Genomic DNA, 19,535 nt, shown 5'->3' with positions numbered 1-19,535 from the left:
TCCTTCGGCTTCTGGTGCTTGAACTTCTTGCCTCCCGTTGTAAACACTGCTGCTCTTTTCCCCAGCAGCTGTTTCTTCTATGCCGAATACAATAAATACGAATACATAAAATGTCAGCTGTCCTGGTCTCCAGGTGAAATGGGCTCACAGAAAGTAGGCCCATCCCCAGGGGATGAATCTTGACTGGAGGAAAGCAGGCATGGCCCTCTCTTTCCTCTGCTGGAATGGTGGGAGTGGAGAGAACACATGACCCAGTTCTGCCCAATAGAGCTGAGAGGAGCCCTGTTTCGGAGGCAGGTGGTGTTTGGGAAAGTTTCATCTCTTTAAAGGAAGGCGGGTGGTGGAAATCAATCATCACTGTTTTCCTTCGACCTGGTAGGGGGAATGTGATGGGAGGAGATGTAGCAGGCAAAGTGAGGCCGTGAGGAAAGAGCTAAGGAGAATCCCAGAGGAGCTGGTTCAAAGACCTGCCCTTGCTGACCAAATAAACTAATCAACCCCATAGCCTCCGGACTCTGGAGTCTTGTTGGCAAGATCATCACCGCCTGCACTGAAGCCATGTTGGGGCAGAAGTTCTGTTATGGGATCCATTTCATTCATTAATTCAGAATAATTAAGTACCTTATTAAATATTTCTTGTGCTGATTCCACTTTCTAATCAGCAAAATCTGACATGCACAGAGATGATGAGGGGCAGTGGAGAGGATGAAGGCGCAAGGAAGAGGTCCCAGAGTGGACAGACTGTAGACAGAGCCTGAGGACACGTGGACCTGGGGCACCACAACCGCCCTGCAGTCCACCCCAGTGGGCTTGTCCACAGCTTGCTAGCGGGTGGGAGAGACGCTGGGGATTGCTAGGCGGCCTGGAGGTGGTGCTGGGGTGATGCACCCTGGGAGAGAGACTGGGGAGGGTCACCAGGTGGCCCTGGAGACCGCCCCAAAGGCAGAAGAGGGGCAGCCTCAGGGCCGACCCTTCAGGGCGCAGGTGAGGTTCTCCTTGGTAATAAGCCCTTTCCAAGTCCGCCCTGTAAACACTCCTGTTGGTATTTCAAACCAATGCAGGCAGCGCTCCTCCCTGCCCTCCCAACACTATGCCCTCCAGGCGTATCAGCCTGGTCCTCTGTAGACCCCACATAGGGTCTAGCGGGGGTCAGATGACCACATTCTGCCCACCACTGCTGATCTCTGGCTAGGAAGAGGCAAGGGTTCATAGCCTCCATTTTCCATCGCCATTTCACCCCCTCCTGTTCCCCTCCCCCTGGCTCCATTCAAAAAACTAAGATCATGGCATCCAGTCCCATCACTTCGTGGAAAATAGATGGGAAAAAATGGAAACAGTGGCAGATTTTATTTTCTTGGGCTCCAAAATCACTATGGACAGTGACTGCAGCCATGAAATTAAAAGATGCTCGTTCCTTGGAAGAAAAGCTATGACAAACCTAGACAGCATATTAAAAAGCAGAGACATCACTTTGTCGACAAAAGTCCATATAGTCAAAACTATGGTTTTTCCAATAGTCATGTACGAATGTGAGAGTCTGGGAGCCCTGTTGGTTGGGTTGGCAGGGTTTCTGTCTGTCCGCGGCGCCCCCGTTCCTGCCTGATGCTGATTCCCAGGAAAACAGGAATGCAAGAACGAGACTGCCTCCCTCGGAGGAAACCCCAGGTCTGGGGGCGAGGTCCTAACGCCTGCTGCCTGCAGGACCCGAAGTTCCGCATGCCGCGCCTCCGCCCCGCCCCGGCCCTGTCCGGCCCCCGCCCCGCCCCCGGCCCCCGGCCCGGCCCCGCCCCACGCCCCGCAAGGCCACGCCCCATCTCTGGCCCCGCCTCCCCAGCCCCTCAAGCGTCTCACGACCCGGCTTAGTCTCTGCCGGGAGCCCTGCTCCGAGGCTCCCTCTGACCCCGCCCTCCGTCCCCACCCACAACCTCTCACCACGCCCCCGTCCTGGGTTCCGCGGCCGGCAACCCTCTCCTCTTCAGGCCCCAGAGTCGCCCTAGCCCGGACGCGCCTGCGCCCTCTGGCTCCGCCCTTGCCACGCCCCCGGACCTCCCCCTCCAGGCCACGCCCCTGCCCCGGCCGCCGGGTGGGAGCCGGGCCGCGCAACGCGCATGCTCCAGGCGCGGCGCCCCCGACTCTGCGGTCGGCTCCGCTCGGGCATTTCCGCCTCTTTGTTTTAAACTCCGGACGGGTTTTTTTCTCCTGCTCTTGGGGGGGACCCGGAGGGAGCGGCGCCCCCTCCCCCTGCCCGCTCTGCCCCCGCGTGCGCCCAGCTCGCCCGCAGCTGAGACGGCAGGTCAGTGAGTCCGCGCCCCGCCTGGCCTGGCCCGTGGCGCCCGCTCCACAGGCCGAGGCCTCGGCCCGTGTCCGGGCCCGGAAGGCTCCGAACCCCGGCCCGCGCCCCTGCACCCTCGTCGGCCCGGCCTGCAGCGCCCCGACTCCGCTCGGCAGGCCCAGGCCCGGGCCGGACCCACGGGGGCCGGACCTAGGGCAGGGCCCGACCTCGGGACGGGTCTTCGGGGAGCGACCGGGGATGACTGGATCCCAGGACCGGCCACTGGGGGGGACCAGACCCTTGGACAGGTCACCGGGGAGGGACCGGGGAGGACCGGACTCCTGGACGGGCCACCGCAGAGGGGCCAGGGAGGACCAGACCCCAGGACGGGTCACCAGGGAGGACCGGACCCCTGGACGGGCCACTACAGAGGGGCCAGAGAGTATCTAACCCCAGGATGGGTCATCAGGGAGGACTGGACCTTAGGACACACGGAGAAAAGACTAGGAAATACTGGATGCCAAGACAGATATTCTAAGAGAGCCCAACCCCGATATGGGTCATGGAGGAGGGCTGGACCTTAAGACTCAGCGAGAATCAGCTGGACCCCGAGACAGGTCACCGAGGATGGCCAGGACTTAGGAACAGTTGGGACTAGGACAAGTCACTGAGGAGCCAGGGACCTTAGGATGGGTCACCTGGGGGCAGTCTGGACCCCAGGACTGGCCCATGGAAAGATCAGGACTTGAGTAAACCCACTAGAGAGGACTGAGACCCCAGGACTGGTCTCCAGTAGGGCCAGGATTTCAAAACTGTCCTGTGAGCACTTCTGGGACCCTGGAACAGCCCGTCCTTCCCAGGAGCCAGGACCCTGGGGCTGTGCCACGTGGAGGGCTCTGTCTTGTGACAGGCTGCAGGGATGACCCAGGTAGGTCGTGAAGGAGAGTTGGACGCTGGGCAGTCCTGGAGAAGGCTGGCTCTCAGACAGGACCGGGACTGTGATGAGAGCTGAAACTTGGAGACAGGCCCCCAGGAAGGCTGCGACTCTTGAATGAGTCACTGAGAAGCACCCAGGCCTCAAGGGTGGTCTCTGAGGAGTGCTGGGACCCCAGGCTGGACCCCCAGGGGCCTGGGCCCTGGGTCAGTTTCCAGAGTGCCTGGAATCCACTCAGCTTACTCAGCTGGACCCCAGCTGCTATAAAGGTCTGGAGCATGAGGGATCCTGGGTATGTAAGCCCCACAGGTGCAAACCAGCCCTCTCTGTGAGGCCCCTGAGCGCCTGGGCCCCACAAACCTTCTGACCTTCAGCAGTTGCTGCCTGGACTGGCCCCCGGGGTTAGGCTGGGTTGAGACTGATGGAGATCCTACTCCACATTGGCTCCGTGCCCCGAGCCAGCAGGGTGCCCCTCCCCAGACCCAGGAAGCTGCCCCCACCCTGCTCTCCCAGTCTCTGCTCCAGGGCTGCCATTGCCTTACCTGCACTCTGGTCAGTGATGGTCATCTTCAGTCACTTCTACCCTCCCCGCCCTCCGGTGGTGTCACCCAAAGCGCCCCGTTCTCTAGGTCTGGAGGTGTTTTCGGTGTCCAGGAACTTCCAGGAGGAATGGGGTCCAGATGGCCGTGTGGGTTGCGGGAGGGGTTTGGGGGCCATTGGTCCAGTGTGTGTCAAGTGAGCCATCAGGCGCCTTTTCCACTCCAGGAAGAGACCCTGGGCTGGGGGCTCTGCTTCTCCAAAACCTTGCCATCTGACCTCACCCAGATCTTGCTGCCTTTGGGCCAGGGAAGGCTCCAGAGTGTCCAGTGCATGAGGCTGCCCAGGTGGGCACTGTCTGCCTGGCGTGGGACCAGCGTGCAGCGCGTTCACTGTATGGACAAGAGGCAGGAGTACATTCAGAGAGGTTGCCCTGTGTTAGAATGGGGCGTGACTCTAAAACCCAAGGGAGGTGCTTGAATGATCAGGTAGGTCACTGTTTCATTTTGTGCCATAACTTCTCTTCTTGGTTACTTAGAAGAAACCCCCTTTGAGTTTTCAGTGTAACATTTCGTAGGACCTAATCTTAAATGGAGTCCATGAATAGTCCAGCCTAGAAAGTTTTATTTGTCAAACGTAACCACGCTTGGGACCTTCTTGCTCAGTGCTGGCTTCTGATTTTGTTCGTTTGTTTAAACATACACTTTACTGTTTAAAAAACTTAATTTTCTTTGAAGTGTTGGAAAAGACTTGTGAAACTGGGCATTCAAGTTTTATTAGGCTCTTTATTTTCTCATTTTTGGATTTTTGAAGGTGTGATAGCACTGGATGGTTGTATTATTTATATATTACTGTCCTGCAAGTTACCCCAAAATGCAGTGCCTTAAGACCACATCAGTTATCTCACTGTCTGAGGTCAGGAGTTTAGGCACAGCTTAGCTGCGTCCCCAGCCTCAAGAGTCTCCCAAGGCTGCAGACAGGGTGCTGGCTGGGGCTGTGGTATCTGTAGGCTCAGCTGCGGGTATCTGCTTCCAGGCTGCTTGCTGGAGACACCCATAGGGCAGCTTGAGGGAGCCAGTGACTGAATGAGAGAGTGGAGGAGGCCACAGTGTGCGTGACCTAATCTCGGCTGGAATGTCCCATCCCTTTTGCCATGTTCTTTGTTACCATGTTCTGTGTTTCTTAGTTGCCAGGCCCTGCCCACGCTTGAGCCGGAGCAACGCCACAGGTGATTCCTGGGAGGGGCTGGGCCATCCTAATGCCTGGCCTCCATTAGGTGTTAGCTCTGAGACGTGCCCTGCAGGGTGAATGAACAAGGCTGTGCAGTGAGGTCAGCCCGAGGGTGCAGCAGCTCAGCTGTCTCTTGAGTTACACGGGTTGCTCTGATGTCGCCATTGTGCTGATGCAGTGATGCTGGAGCTTGCGCGTGATGGGAGAGAAGTTACAAACAGGAAAGATTTTTAGGAGTTAGCCTAGAACACTTGCAGCAAACCATAAGCCCCCACCCCACACGCAGTTAAACTGTAGGCATGTATGTCAGAGATGTAGAGTTGTTTGAAGCTTCAAGTGCAGTGATTTTAGTTGTTTCTGGAACTTTGATTCCTGCCAGTTATTTTGCTCTGGGAATTATAAACTGATGTTTCTAAGACATTTTTGAAGTGAGAGATCCAAGATGTTTTGCATATTTGACCCTTGAAGGGAAGAATGCTCCAGGAACCTGTGTGCTGGGGCCTGGCTCTCAGCCCACGCCTCCCCTCCTGGGTGCCGGGGCAGCGCTGCAGCACCGTGAAGGCTGTGAAGGCACCCATGTGGGGCCCGCTGCCCTTGACTGGGTCCCGCGTGCAGGGCACGTCCTCTCCTGCAGTCTGGACCTGCTAGGTCTCCACCTTGCTGGGTGAAGCAGGGTCCTTCCCAGTGATTACACTTCCTTATTTGGGTTATAAACAAAGTTTGTGTTAGCCTTACTATTACTCTTTAATTTACTGAATGACAGGATTTGTTATTTCATAGTTTTATTTGGCTAATGGTCAGAATCGAATTTGAAGTTGAAAGGTAATTTTCTTTTCTATTGCAATATGTTGAGGTTTGAGGACAAAACTTACTACCTTTCTGATACTTGCTGTTGCTATTGCAAACATGCTGCACAATTCATTATGCTTCAAAAAATGGAACTGTTCCTCAGTTCTGCAAGTGGATAGTTTTTCACTGTTGTAAAAAAGTGAGCTATTTTAAAAGTAACTAGACTGTCTTTAAAAACTAGTTATTAGGCTTATTTTCTTTTTTTGAAGAGAACTTCTAATGCTTAGGTGAATTTTTTTAGCAAACGCATCAATATTTGCTGGACTTTCCCACACTAACAGCAAATTCCAGGTGTTTGACATGAAAAAGCAAAGAACAGGAAGGTGTCCACAGCTCTCCCTGAAGTTCCTGGCCAACTTGTGGGTCCTCTGTGCGTCTCGTGGTGGCCCAGTAGGTTTGGTTGCGGGGGGTCTTGTCAGCTGTTATGTTTGCTGATTCTCAGCAGGGCCTGGCACGTAGAAGGTGCTCAGCTAGCTAAAAGCTGACCTGTTCCCTTCTGCGGCCCTGTTCTGGAGCTGATGTGTGCATTAATGCCTTCTGTGGATCACCCAGGACGACCTGCTCGCCTGCAGCTGCCTGGTGAGAACACGCAGGCGCAGGGCACGGTCACAGGTGATGAGGGGCCGAGAAGGGTCAGCCTCTTCTGCTTTTAAGTTAGTTTTACTTTAAAAAAAATTATTTATTTACGTATGGCTGTACTGGGTATTTGTTGCTGTGCAGGCTGTTCTCTGGTTGTGAGTGGGGCCCGCTCTCCCGTCGTGGGGCGCGGGGCCTGCTCTCCCGTCTGGGGCGCGGGCTTCTCAGTGCGGGGGCCTCTCGTTGGGGACCGTCTCAGTGCGGGGGCCTCTCGGGGACCGTCGTCTCCAGAGCACAGGTCCGGCAGTTGCGGTGCTCGGGCTTCAGTTGCTCCAGGGTGTGTGGAATCCTCCCGGATCAAGGGTCAAACCCGTGTATCCCGCGGTGGCAGGTAGATTCTTTACCAATGAGCCACCAGCAAAGCCCCTTTTAGTTTTTCACCAAAGTTTCTGAGGAAAAAAAAGAACACAGTGGAGAAAACAGGAATGAGACAATGAGCACCCGCCGCCCTAACCCTGGACTCAGCACTCGCGTGTGTTTCGCCACATTTGCTTATTGGTTCCTCTAAACACACAGTTATGGTTGAATCGTCTGAAGTAGCTGCAGACTGTCTGCCTCATTCCGTAGGTGGTTCACAGCACGTGACGCTGGTGAGAAGACGGTCTGCACACAACTGCGCCATCGTGGTCACACTGAGAAGTGGACGCTACTCCACGTACGGGCTCATTTCCTGTCCACTCTCAGCTCGCCCCGCGTGGCTCAGCAAGGTCTTCCTGAGCGTTTTCCGTCTGAGAGGCGGGTGGCTCCCTGCGTGGCACTGGGGTCCTCCCACCCTTTCGGGCTCCGCACAGCACAAACTATTCCAGGCCACCCATCACTTGTGAGTTTTTCTGATTCTTCCCTCAGGGTGCCGTCTACCTGTGTCTGTGTCCCCTGTTCACCCTGAGGACAGAGGGGGATGGGCCCCTCCTGGGTTGAGAGATGCCTCGTGGAGGCTGTGGGGACTCCGTGCTGTGCTGGCAGGCCGTGCGTCCCGCACTCAGCGCTGCCGTCGCTCCTGTGCCCGAGGATGGGCCGAGGCTCTGGGGAGCCCAGAGGAGCCGAGCTCTGTCCTGGGAGCGGCACCCGCTCTTGCCTGGGGGGCTGCCTCGGCCGCCCCATCTGTGTCTGACAGAGGCGTCCGGGGACGTTTTGTCGCCGTCACAGGCGCACGGTGGCGAGTCCCACTCGGGTCAGCTGTGCTGCTTTTAGCGGACTTTATAAAAGGTTTAGTGGGTAGAAAGTTTTTGACGTTGTCAGGGAAAATATGAGTTCTGCTGTGGAGTAGCATTTCCTCTGGGTGGAATAACTTCCTCTGTACCCTGGAGACGGGAACTGCGAGAGGCAATTGTCTTCCCTGCTTTGCAGCAGCCACCCCGAGAAGGAACTGGGAGACGGGGTCTCCACACCGCGGCCGGGATGAGACCCCACAGACAGGGTGGTTCAGGGAGGCTGAGGTCCAAGCTCAGGGTGCCAGTGGGCTTGGTTCCTGGCCTGGACAGGCCTTCTCACCCTCACAGGCAGACTGGCAGCAGGCTGGCCTCTTCCCGGCAGGGTGCTCACCCGTCAGCCCCGACGCATGAGTCAGCCTCACAGAGGCCCCGTGTGTGGAGACGGGATTGGGGCTTTAACACGTGAGCTTGAGGGGCACAGTTCAGTCCATACCAAGGGGCTCTTGCCTCCTCCACATGTTTATCAGCCTGACTCTTGTCTCTGGAGCTGGGAGAGTGGGGGCCGGATGAGAGCATGTCCAGAGGTGGTGGCTACTTTGCTTTCCACGTGTTTGGGAAACTCGCTCTTTCTTCTAGAAGCTAGCAGCTTTCATTTCCCCAGACCCTGTTGTCTCATTTTCTATTGCTGGAAAACGAATTGCCACAAACTTAGTGGCTTGAAGGGGCACCCACTTATGTGTCACGGCTCCGTGGTCAGAAGTCCGGCAGCACGTGGCTGACTCCGCTGCCCAGGGCCCCAGGCCGAGGTCGGTGTGCGGGGCGGCCCTTGTCAGGGAGTCACCAGCGGGCCCGCCCTGGCCCTGAGGCCCTGCGGTCCTTTGCCTGGGGGCCGAGGGCCGTCGAGGCATGTTGCCTTCTGCTGTGACCTGCTCTTCTGCCACTAGCTGAGAAAACAGCTCTGAAAGACAGTGCAGTTTGGTCAGGCTTCTGGATACTTGCCCTGTTGTAAGGTCAGCTGATTTAAGACCTTAATTACATCTTCAAAAACCCCTTTAGCAGTAGGTGGGATGATGAGAGCAGAGGTGTGTGTCCGGTAGGGCCCAGGGCCTTGCGACCATCTCAGAATTCTGCCTTTGATCGTCTTCCCTCTGGCCCCCCTAGATTCATACTCCCCACGTGCGAAACCCACTTGCCCCTCCCTTCCAAGGCTCCCGGAGTCTCAGCCCCTGAATCCCCTGTCTGGTGTGACCCCCCAGGGGCACCTGCGAACCGAGTGAGGTGGTGTTCTCCCTGGGGCTTCCTGGCACCACGGCCGGGCCAGCTGGCTGTTGTAGCTCAGACGTGGGCTGGGGGTGATGAGGAGTCGTGTTGAGGCACAGAGCTGAGACCCCTTGGGGAGCCCAGCCGGGTCCCTGGTTCTGCCTGAGTCGGTCTCTTTGGTGGAGGGGTTGTGTGTCTGCCCCTGGGCAGGGTTTACAGCAGCCGCCTGCAGCGGTGTCTTGGGGCCTCAGCCCTTTCGCTGTGTTTTCTGTGCTTCTTCGAATCTTGGACCTGAGTGGGAAGCGGGTGAGACTGTGAGTCAAGCCTGCTCTCTGGCCGTACTTCCCTCCTGCCTCACTTTGCCTGCTGTCCCTCTCCTGGCCCACGTTCTCGAGGGTCCGGCCCGCGCCCTATGCCCTCCTTGGTCCTCTGTCCGCGTCCCTGGTCCCGGCTGGAGGCCTCATGCTGGGCTTGTGGGGCCCCTGCCCCTGTCTGCACGGCAGCCCCCGCCCAGGTTGGAGTGGGGACATCTCTCCACACGTCGTTCCTCGGTCACCGCCAGAGTGGCTGGCCTGCCAGCACCCCGCACTCACTGCACCTGTGCTGCCACGCAAGCACCTGCTGGCTCGTGCCGTGCTTCAGGGTGTCCTGTGCACGTGTCCCGAGGCCTCTGCCAGTCGGCTGGGCCAGTCGTCTGGCTGTAGAACCCCACGTCCCAGGTGTCCTTCCCTGGACTTCTTGGAGTCAGGCGCTGCAGGTGAGGAGGCTGGTGCAGGCGATCCCTCCCCCTGGCTCCTCCTGCCCCAGAGCCTTTAGGACTCTCACTCGCGCCCCTGATGTCTTCAGGTTCGGGGACCTGCCTGGATGTGGGCAGCACCAGGGCCCTTGCCGTCTGGCTCTCCCAGCTGGAGACACACAAATCATTTTCTCCAGGTCATGAAGTGTCGCCTGTGAATGAGTGTGCGGAATGCGTGTGCTCCCAGCCCAACTCGACTGTCTGTCAGAGATTCTTGTCTGTTTCCCTTTTCTGGAGCACCTGTTGGTTGGATGTGGCATTTCTTCTATATCCCGTCTTTTCTAGCCTTTGGACAGATTTTCTCAATTTTATCATACAGCCTGTCTGTTGAATTTTCAGCGCTCCCGGTCACATGCCTGACAGTGTAATCTAGGTGCCAGTAATAACAAAGTGGTCAGTTAAGGGTTGGAGGGGGAAGGCTCGGAGTCATTCACGTGGGTGTGGGCCTTAGGATGGTCTCAAAGAGCTCACTGGGGAGGGGATGCTCGAGACACGACATGCTGAGAGTGAGCCAGCAAGTCCTGCAAGGACCCCAGGCGGGACTGCAGGTAGAATGTCCTAGAACTGCAGGGCCCACGGGGGCTATGGAGCTCCCTGAGCTTCGCAGGACTTCCCAGTGGAGGTCCCCCGAGCCGCGCCGAGCGGGGCGCAGGCGGCACGGACGACCTGGGCGAGCAGCGCGGCTCTGAGTGCAGAGCCCCGGCCGGCTGCCCCCGGAACTCCTGCAGACACCTTGCTGCCCCGGCCGGCCGCCCCCCGGGACTCCTGCAGACACCTTGCTGCCGCCAGACAACGTTTGGGGCCCATGACCCGACACGCGCTTGCCTGGTGAGCAGGACAGGGCAGACGCCCATGACAGCTGTGTCAGTGAGGTCACCGGGGCCCGGCGTGGACAGGCCAGCTGCGAGGAGAAGGACTTGGGGGGCCCAACAGAGCAGGGCTTTTCCCAGGCACCTGCTGGGGACTCGGTGCGGGCGGCCTGGCCCGCTCCCCCAGGCGGAGGGGCGGGAGCTGAGTGTGGGCCTCTGCTTGGCGTGGCTGGTCAGGAGAAGAGGGCATGTGCAGGGAGCAGGGACCGCACTTCGTCAGCTCTGCGTGAAAATAAACGGATAGGTTTCCTGGAGTTCTTAGAGGGCGTCAGGAGTATCTCAGGCTGACTGGACACCGGCTCTGGGGTGGGCCCCCTGCTGGACGTGGCGTGCTGACCCCTGTGGGGTCGCAGGGCACAGACCCTGGGCAGCTGACAGCTGGGGACAAGACGGCAAATGGGCTCAGACTCGAGCTCGGGTGACCCGTCCAGAGTCTCGCTGCTGTCTGATGGCCCTTTGAGGATGGATTGCCGGGAGTGTACACAGCCGAGAGGTGAGTGAGGCCCCGGGGGACGGAGCTGGACGTGGATGGGCCCCGCCGTGGATGGAGGCGCTGGCGTGAACGGGGAGACTGACGGGGAGTGTGGGGAGGGCTCGGCTCGTCCGCGGTCGGGCCCCTGCGATTGGTTTCTCGGGGGCATCGGGGTTGCTTTTCTGAGGTGGTCAGGCTCACAGTGTCTGTGGAGAAAGAATTGGTGGTACACGTGGTTGGGGGTGTCCTGGTGGCTCTGCCGTCCATTTGGGAGCCACAGTGATGTCCAGGGAAAGCCCGCGGGCACAGAGGCTGGTGGGGGCTCTGGTGGTGGAGCGAGGATGAAGTGAAGGGGCGGAAGGCTGGCCCCCAGGGCAGCGGAGGCTCACACGGGGCGGGCGGGCACAGGCGACGTCCTCAGTGGGCGTTTCCCCAGCAGGCCATCCACACAGTGCCGTGGCTACCTCTCCTCACGCACCCTCATCCCGCAACCCTGAGGGACAGAGGCAGGTCTGTCTGCGGGCAAGGGGGCTGAGAGTCAGGGTGGGGACCACTCAGAGCAGAAGGGGTGAGCTGCCCATCCACGTGGCCGCTCAGTGAGTCTCAGGAGGCTGCCTGGCCCTGTCTACACCGCGTCCAGAACCAGGGCCCAAGGGGCCCTTTAAAGTATGTGTCACTTGTCAGATGTTCCCCAGTGAAGCTGTTTAATACGTTTTCAGGCTACTCTGAGCAATTCTGTGACAATAAATTTGATGACCGGTTTCCTAGGAAAATAAAGTTTAGAAGCACTAACTGCAAAATAAATCAAAAACAGTAAGGTTCTCATAAGATACGTCGATAGAAGGAAGCACGACCTGGGTGGGCTTGTATGGGGAGGTGGTTCTTTCTCAGGGTTCCTGAGGGCAGGGAGTGGGGACTGGCTGTGGACCACGGAGCTGGAGCCACTGGCTGGAGCCATGGGACCCGCTGGTCACACCCGGCCACAGCCACAGTCAGAGAGCCCGGACTGTGCCTGGTTCTCAGCACTGGTGTGGGGAGGCGTCCTCACAGCAGCTAAGGGTCTGAGGACGCCTGTGAGTGTGAGGATGCCCGTGAGTGTGAACGAGGCTGTGTGTTTGCAGTGCCTGTGGAAGTGAGGCCAGTGGACGTCCCCGACACGTGGGGAGCAGCAGTGAGTGCTGCAGGTTAAGACTAAGAGGGCTTTCTCCTTAACTGCGTTCAGTGAGGAATTCCAAGCTGTGGTTAGTGACTGTGTCTACTACTTTTATGCAGCACAAGCCTGGTGTGTTTTCCTGGAGGAGGAAAGGGGATGTGTGTGTCACACAAGTGTGCCACGTGGGGCTGTGGCGTCCAGGGTGTTGCACACAGGTGGACAGGGGTCTGGACAGGGCAGTGGTCCGAGATGCATGGACAGAAGAAGGGCCTCTTCGTGCAGGAGTGAATGCCGCTGAGTTCTGGAGTGACCCTGAGAGGCGTGCGGCGTGCGGCGTGCGGCGTGCGGCCTGGCCCTTCTGCAGCGTCTGGGGCTGAGGCCAGTGTCTGGCCCCTGCTGCTCCCCCTGGTGGCGGGAGGGGTCAGCGGGGCTGCAGGTGGGCAGTGGCCTTATATCTTGGGGGGCTGATGATGTCCTTGTCACCGGGACTTTGTGGAGTAGAAGACGGAAGACTGGGCGGGGGGTGACTGAGTCGTGGAGTGGGGTGTCCTGTGGAGGCAGGTTCTGTCAGGAGGGAGGTGTGGAAGGTTCCAGATGAGAAGGGCTTGCTGGGACCGTCAGAGCCCTTGAGAAGCAGGAGGGTGGGGCCTGGATCAGCCTGGAGCCCGGGGAAGTGGGTAGAGGTGCCACCGTGCCCTGGGGGAGCAGCAGAGGGGACGAGGCCGTAGCAGGGTCAGGGCCGCCAGGGCAGCCAGGCCTCAGTCACAGTCTCTGGCCTGGACGGGCTTGTCTGGGCAGACATGTAGAGGCCCGGCAGGCCTGGGGCGTCGAGAGGCTGAGGGGTGTGCCCCAGGTGTGCAGGTGCACGGATGGACTCCTCATGCACAGGCCTGTGGGTTATTTCAGCCAAAGGTCACAGCAGAATCTGTGAAGGAAGCGGCAGATGGGACAAGCCTTAGGGGACCCGGCACCACGTCCAGAGCCCTCTCCCCAAGGAGTCAGGATGGACGCGCTCAGCGACAGGAAGGGCTGTCGCCCCAGAGACCAGGGCCCACAGGGCTCTCACGGAGGCTCCTGCCTGGCAGGTCCTCAGCTCCCGAGGACCCTGCTGAGCTTTCAGGGAAGCTTTAAGTCACCGGTGGAAACTGTCACCAGCCAGGTTCCCAGGCACCAGCCACGGCCGTCCCCCCGGCCTCTCCGCCAAGTCTCAGCCATTGGCCTGGGAGCAGTAGGGGTCAGTACGCTGTTTAGGGTGGTGGTGTTTACACGCACAGAAGTGCCCAGCGTCATGGAGCAGTTGCTGGCTCGGAGCACCTGTCCGGTCATGCGTCCCGCTGGCGCTGACCTCTGGTTGCCGCTGCATCCAGGAGACACACAGCTGCAGCTGCTCCCTGCAGGTGGCTGCTGGGAAGAGAGCTCTGCAGTCAGGCATGAACCTTCCAGGGGATGGAAGTGTTAGTGTCTCTTAGATGGAGAGCTTTGTTCCGGTGGGGAAGTTCCTTCTGCTCTTAACTTGCTGAGAGTGTGTGTGTCTGGGGAGATCTTAGCATCTCTCTCCTTTTAGCTTTTGTCATAGACGGCATTTGTTTCTTACGCGGAGCCCCTCGGGTTCCAGGGTGTGCCTCCTGCACGCTCTGCAGGCGGTGCTGCAGCTGCCGCTGGGCTGCGTCCCCCGGGCCTCCTGGTCTGTGCTGTGCAGCCTCGCCCCGAGTCGGGAACACCACCCACTGTGTGCTTGGGCGGGTCTGTCTGGGGCAGGCTGCCGCACGCAGGTTTGGCGGAACCCGCCTGGCTTAGCGTCCTTAGGGGTCCAGAACTCTCGATTCTGTTTCCATTCACCTCACTTCCGGTGAGCTGTTTTCAAGCAATTTGTCAAATTCCTTACGAGTTTTCAGCTCTGTTGGCGTGAAGTTATTCCTGACATTCTAATGTTGCTCACATGTGACTTTAGGGAGGTGTTCTGGACCCCCTGTTCTCCTGACCCCCTCTGCTGCTCTGGTTTGTCCTGTCACCTGCGGTGTCTGAACGGCATGCCTGCTCATGGCGTTTATCACTTCTTGTCCATCTTCTCTTTGAGAACGTCGGCTCTGGGGATCTGTGTCCCCTGCTCCCTGACCTCTGAGGTCGCACGCGCAGCGTCTGTGCCTGTGTCACTGGCCGCGTCCAAGCAGCGCTGAGTGCAGGCCCCCTCCCCACCTCCCCCCGGAGCTCCGGAAACGTCTCCCTGATGGTGGCTGAGTCCTGCAGGGGCCTGGTTGCCTGCTTCTCTGCTGCCGCTTGCCCCAGCCCCGCACTGTGCTCGCTGGCCGCGGGCCTGGCGCCGCCATCCACGCACACACGTGCCCGTTGGCATGTCTGTCTCCTGCGGTGGCCCAGAACCCACACGGAGCCTGCAGGAGTCCTCGTGTGGCTTCCCTGGGTGAGCCACCCTGGGGACACCTTCCAGGGCAGGAACTGCGAAAGCAACCCAGGAGTCACATGGCTGCTCTCCCAGCCTCCTGCCAGGTCACTCAAAGCCCACCGCCTCCCCGGGAGCTTCTCTGGGCCCCCGGGCATGTGGGGCAGCCGCAGCTGTCCTCAGCCTCCCCACCACCACCAGACCCCGGGCCTCGAGCCACCAGGCTCCTGTCGGGGCTGCCCACCTCCATGGCTCCTGCGGGTGCTTCACCGTCAACCAAGCTTGCTTTTCTTTTTGTTCCGAGCAGGTAAAGGAAGAGACCTGTGGACCTGAGCAGCTGAAGCTGCCTGTGTGGGGCCGGGCTCCGTGGAACGGCGCGTGTGGGTAACGCCCCGTCCCTGTGTCTCCACAGGCTTCACAATGTAGCAGAGGACTGGTTCTGTGTACAGGTAACGCAGTGCACGTGAGTGGATTAGGCTTACCTCGACTTACACTTCGTTTTCCGCTTACTCTGTTGTAGCCGTAGAAAAAGTCAGTGCCTTGTAAGCTCCTTTAAAATTTCATCTCTGATGGCTCCAGAGCAGATTCGAACACAGTTACTGACATGTATTCCAGTTTTTTCTGATTAGTCTATCTGATCAGCTCCGTTTCTCTGTCTGCTACATGGGGTTCTTCATAGCTTCTACCAGAAACGTAACTGCAGGGCTGTGTACGTCACACAAGTGACGTGACCTTGAACAACAGGTGCCATTTCTGTGCTAGAAAATGGAAACACCGCGAGAGACGCAAGGAAGGCGCAGACGTGAGGAGCCAGAGCACGGAGGGCGCAGCAGACGAGGCGTGAGCGCGGCGCACCCGTAGGCGCGGCGGCCGATGCAGAGGCAGCAGGAGCGACGACGGCCTCGAGGAGGTGGGCACGGGCTTCCAGCGCGGGCCCCCGGGTCCTGGCCGAGGTGGGGCGACAGCAGGCGTTGGCTGCTTGCGAGCACAGCTGGTCACTGTCCTGACTGGCGTGGGGGGCTGCGTGGGCAGAGCTGGAGGCCGGGCCCCCGTGGGGCTCAGGCCTTGGTAGGGGCCTGTGAGACCTGACGCCAGGGGCGCCCCTGCAGCGGGGCCCTCAGCTGGGTGTCACCCGTCACGCCGCCAGGGACACACAGGGCTTTCTTCCTGAGGATCCTGCCCTCCTCGGGGGCTGCTGAGTGTGTGGAGACTTCATGCACCTTTGCTTCCTCAGTGAAGTCGTCCCCTGCTGACCCGCACCGAGGCTTCCCGAGTCAGTGTCCCTGCGATTGTCCTTGGGTGGCGACGCTTGCTGCCAGCCTGCCTTCCACTTACCAGCTCACGTTCTGTGAGGAAGGGTGCCCCTTCCTTGCCTGTCTGTCCGTGTGGCCTCATAGGCTCCTGTGTTGCTCCACTGGCCGCCAGCAGTGATGGTTGCTGTCTCGGCTGTAAGCACAGAGGCCCACCGGGTCCTCGCCCAGCTAGGGCCGGCGGAGCGCCCAGCGGTGCTGGCTCCTGCGACAGAGGTGGTGCGGGCCCTCGGCCCAGGGCTGCCCCACGGCGGTCACTCCCAGGGGGCAGAGCTGAGGGCGAGTGGGCGTGTCCACATGGGCACACACGTCTGTAGAGTGGGCGTGCCCACACGTGCACACACGTCTGTAGAATGGGTATGCCCACACTCATGTGTACACACGTCTGTAGAGTGGGCGTGCCCACACTCGTGCACACACGTCTGTAGAGTGGCCATGTCCACACGTGCACACACATCTGTAGAATGGGCGTGCCCACACTCATGTGGACACACGTCTGTAGAGTAGGCGTGCCCACACTCGTGCACATACTCGTGTGCACACACATCTATAGAGTGGGCATGCACACACGTCTGTAGAGCGAGTGGGCATGTCCACATTTGTGCACACGCATCTGTATCTGTTTGCCTGCTGCCTCTAAAGATGAGTTCACACTGACCTTGACCCTGGTCTGTGTGATTTGGAGCCGGTTTTGGCCTGGTAGTCGGGCTGGTGGCAAGTGTGAGCTTGTCGGGAGTGTGAACAGTGCCCAGTGAGTCTAGGGCATGGTGCTGGGCTCGGTCGGGCAGGTGGTAGGTTGCACCCCGGGCCCCAGCGTCCAGTGGACTTCTCAATCGGTGCCCTCCCATCTCTGCTTCGCCTCGCTGGGTGACAAATCGGGTTCCTCCCGCCTTGCGTTACCACCTTTTTCTTCCGGGTCCACGGGGCGCACAGGCCCTTCTTCACGGCGCCGGTCTCAGCAGGTCCGAGCAGTCAGGCAGGCTCCGCACAGCACCTGGTGACCGTGACACCGCGTGCCTTCCCCTCAGACTTAGGTTTGCTTCCCGGGGCCCACGGAGCCCCTGTGGGAGTGACCCTCATCTCTCCTGACAGCTCGGGGCCACGGGAGAGGGCTCTCTGGTGGGGACCCTGCGCTGGCTCACGCCTGCGAGCCTCCCGTCCTACTTGCTGTGACCGTCGTGGGCGTCCTTGCTGGCGTAGCGGCCCTCGCATTTCCAGGTGGCCTGTGCCCAGCGCCGTGCTGGGTGCCTCAGTCTGTGCTGATGGTCGCTTCTGGGTGTGTAAGGTGACGATTTAGTCTGGCTGGGGCCTCCCCGGTCCGATGCGGCATCATCGGCCCGCTCAGCCGTCTCCTTCTGTCTGCCTATCCTCAGACAGCGCTGAGCCGGGAACATCTGTGCGGGAGCCAGGAGCCGTGTGCGCTGGTCTGCAGGTGAGGCCTCGCTGTGCCAGGCCAGCCCAGTGCCCAGGGCTGCTGTGGGCCTCCTGGGCCTTGGCCTCCATCTCCTGGGGCGTTTTTGCCTCTGGGCAGAGTTGTCAGTGTTCCTGGTTGTGGAAGCTCTTTGCACCCTGCGCAGTGTAGCATCCAGATGAGTATCCTGCTTGAACCACAGCGAGTGTCCCGGAAGCTGGTGGCTGAGTGAAGCCTCAGGGTCTCACTGGCTGGTGCTACTGGCTGGGCGTCCAGGGCTGTGGTCCAGGTGTGGGCGGCGCTGCTCGTCTCAGAGCTTCCCGCTGCTGGAAGCCTTTCCCACTCACAGCCTGCAGGCGTCTTCTCCCACATCTCCTCCGAGCCTCCTGCGCCCCAGAAGGGCCCTGTGGCAACACGGTCACCCAGGCATTCCAGGGGGGATCCCGTCTCAGGAGACTTTTGCTCTGTGAGGTGACACACACGTTTTGGGGAGGACGTGGCATCTGTAGGGCTGTTTCTCCTGCGCAGCCTTCTATTAGGGCGGTGATAACAGACCCTGCTCTTGAGAGCCCGTGGCACTGGGGCAGAGGCAGCACATCCACACTCTGAGCATGGTGATGGACGTTTGGACTTAAAATGCTGCTGTGTACTGTGCTTCCTGCGGGGCGCGGGCCCCGACTGCTCACCTGTGTTATTTTATCGGAGGAGCCAGAGCTCCAAACAGACCCTGTCCTGCCCAGCACAGCCCGCCGGCTCCCTGGCCTCCCCTCCCGCAGCTCCAAAAACCTCTCCTGCGCCACCTCACTGGCTGACCTCGCGGGTTCTGAGCAGGAGGAGCGGGTGGGCGGCATGGAAGGAGGGGAAGAGCAGCAGTACATGTGCGGCCTGGTGCTGCCCCGGGGCAGGTGACCTGGTCCACTGGGGGCGACTGCCTGTCTCATGGTGGAAGCAGGGTCGCAGGGTGCGGTCCTGGCCTGGTGGGAGCAGAGGCGGGGGACCTGACCTGGTGGGAGCGGAGGGGGATGGGACCTGGCCTGGTGGGAGCAGAGGGACCTGACCTGGTGGGAAAGGGGGGACCTGACCTGGTGGGAGTAGAGGGGGGGACCTGGCCTGGTGGGAGCGGAGGTGGGGGACCTAGCCTGGTGGGAGCGGAGAGGGGTGGGACCTGGCCTGGTGGGAAAGGGGGGACCTGACCTGGTGGGAGCGGAGGCGGGGAACCTGACCTGGTGGGAGCAGGGGAGGGGACCTGGCCTGGTGGGAGAGGAGGGGGGTGAGACCTGGCCTGGTGGGAGCAGAGGGACCTGACCTGGTGGGAAAGGGGGGACCTGACCTGGTGGGAACGGGGGTACCTAACCTGGTGGGAGCGGGGGAGGGGGGGACCTGGCCTGGTGGGAACAGGGGGACGTGACCTGGTAGGAGCGGAGAGGGGGGACCTGGCCTGGTGGGAACGGGGGGACCTGACCTGCTGGGAGTGGAGTGGGGGGACCTGGACTGGTGGGAGTGGAGGTGGGGGACCTGGCCTGGTGGGAGCTGAGGGGGGTCACCTGGCCTGGTGGGAGTGGGGGGCGGGGGACCTGACCTGGTGGGAGCTGAGGGGGGTCACCTGACCTGGTAGGAGCGGAGAGGGGGGACCTGGCCTGGTGGGAACGGGGGGACCTGACCTGGTAGGAGCAGGGGGGGGACCTGGCCTGGTGGGAGCGGAGCGGGGGGACCTGGCCTGGTGGGAGCAGAGAGGGGGACCTGGCCTTAGCCCTCCTCGTTTTGAGCTCCTCCTGGCCACACCGGAGCTGGATTTATGTTGAATCTGAACCTTTGATTAAACATCAGACTACGTCATACTTTGGTTAATATGCTTTTTTTCTGTTGCAGAAGCCAAAGATGTTGACCAGAAAGATTAAACTCTGGGACATAAACGCCCACATCACCTGCCGCCTGTGTAGTGGATACCTCATCGACGCAACCACGGTGACCGAGTGTCTGCACACATGTGCGTGCAGAGTGTTCGTCCTCTAACACTTGGGCTTCTTTCCCCAGAGCATTTACTCAAGCACAGAGCAAGACCCAGCAGCAGAAATAAAGGAGATCCTGAAGATAAATGAGAAAAGTTATCTGAAGTTAAAACACTAGGGGTAATTTCAGTATAAGAGGTATCGTTTGAGAAAGCTAAATAAATGCAAGAAAAACTTAGTTATTTGTATGTAACAGCTAAAGCATTACATGTGGTGTGACAGAATATTGGTTTCTAGTGGCCCAAAGT

The 19,535-nt window shown here is 59.6% G+C and overlaps 1 protein-coding gene across 2 annotated transcripts in view; it reads left to right on the top strand.

Moving 5' to 3' along the window:
- The first annotated feature begins 2,078 nt into the window (after window positions 1-2,078).
- PCGF3 (polycomb group ring finger 3) overlaps window positions 2,079-19,535 on the top strand; it is a 42,355-nt gene continuing 24,898 nt past the window's right edge. Inside the window, exons 1-4 of one of the 2 annotated variants that reach the window (XM_070791983.1) lie at window positions 2,079-2,293; window positions 14,970-15,006; window positions 15,320-15,467; window positions 19,148-19,265. In XM_070791983.1, coding sequence (XP_070648084.1) covers window positions 19,157-19,265 — 109 coding nt within the window. In that variant the 5' untranslated portion in view covers window positions 2,079-2,293; window positions 14,970-15,006; window positions 15,320-15,467; window positions 19,148-19,156. Of the gene's footprint in view, window positions 2,294-14,864; window positions 15,007-15,319; window positions 15,468-19,147; window positions 19,266-19,535 lie in introns of both variants that reach the window. The other variant, XM_070791982.1, reaches the window with a different exon arrangement.

The sequence above is a fragment of the Bos indicus genome, chromosome 6 (assembly GCF_029378745.1).
Source record: "Bos indicus isolate NIAB-ARS_2022 breed Sahiwal x Tharparkar chromosome 6, NIAB-ARS_B.indTharparkar_mat_pri_1.0, whole genome shotgun sequence".
NCBI classification, from domain to species: Eukaryota; Metazoa; Chordata; class Mammalia; order Artiodactyla; family Bovidae; genus Bos; species Bos indicus.
Note: the sequence above shows the minus strand (reverse complement) of the source record. Positions and strands in the feature narration are given on the sequence as shown.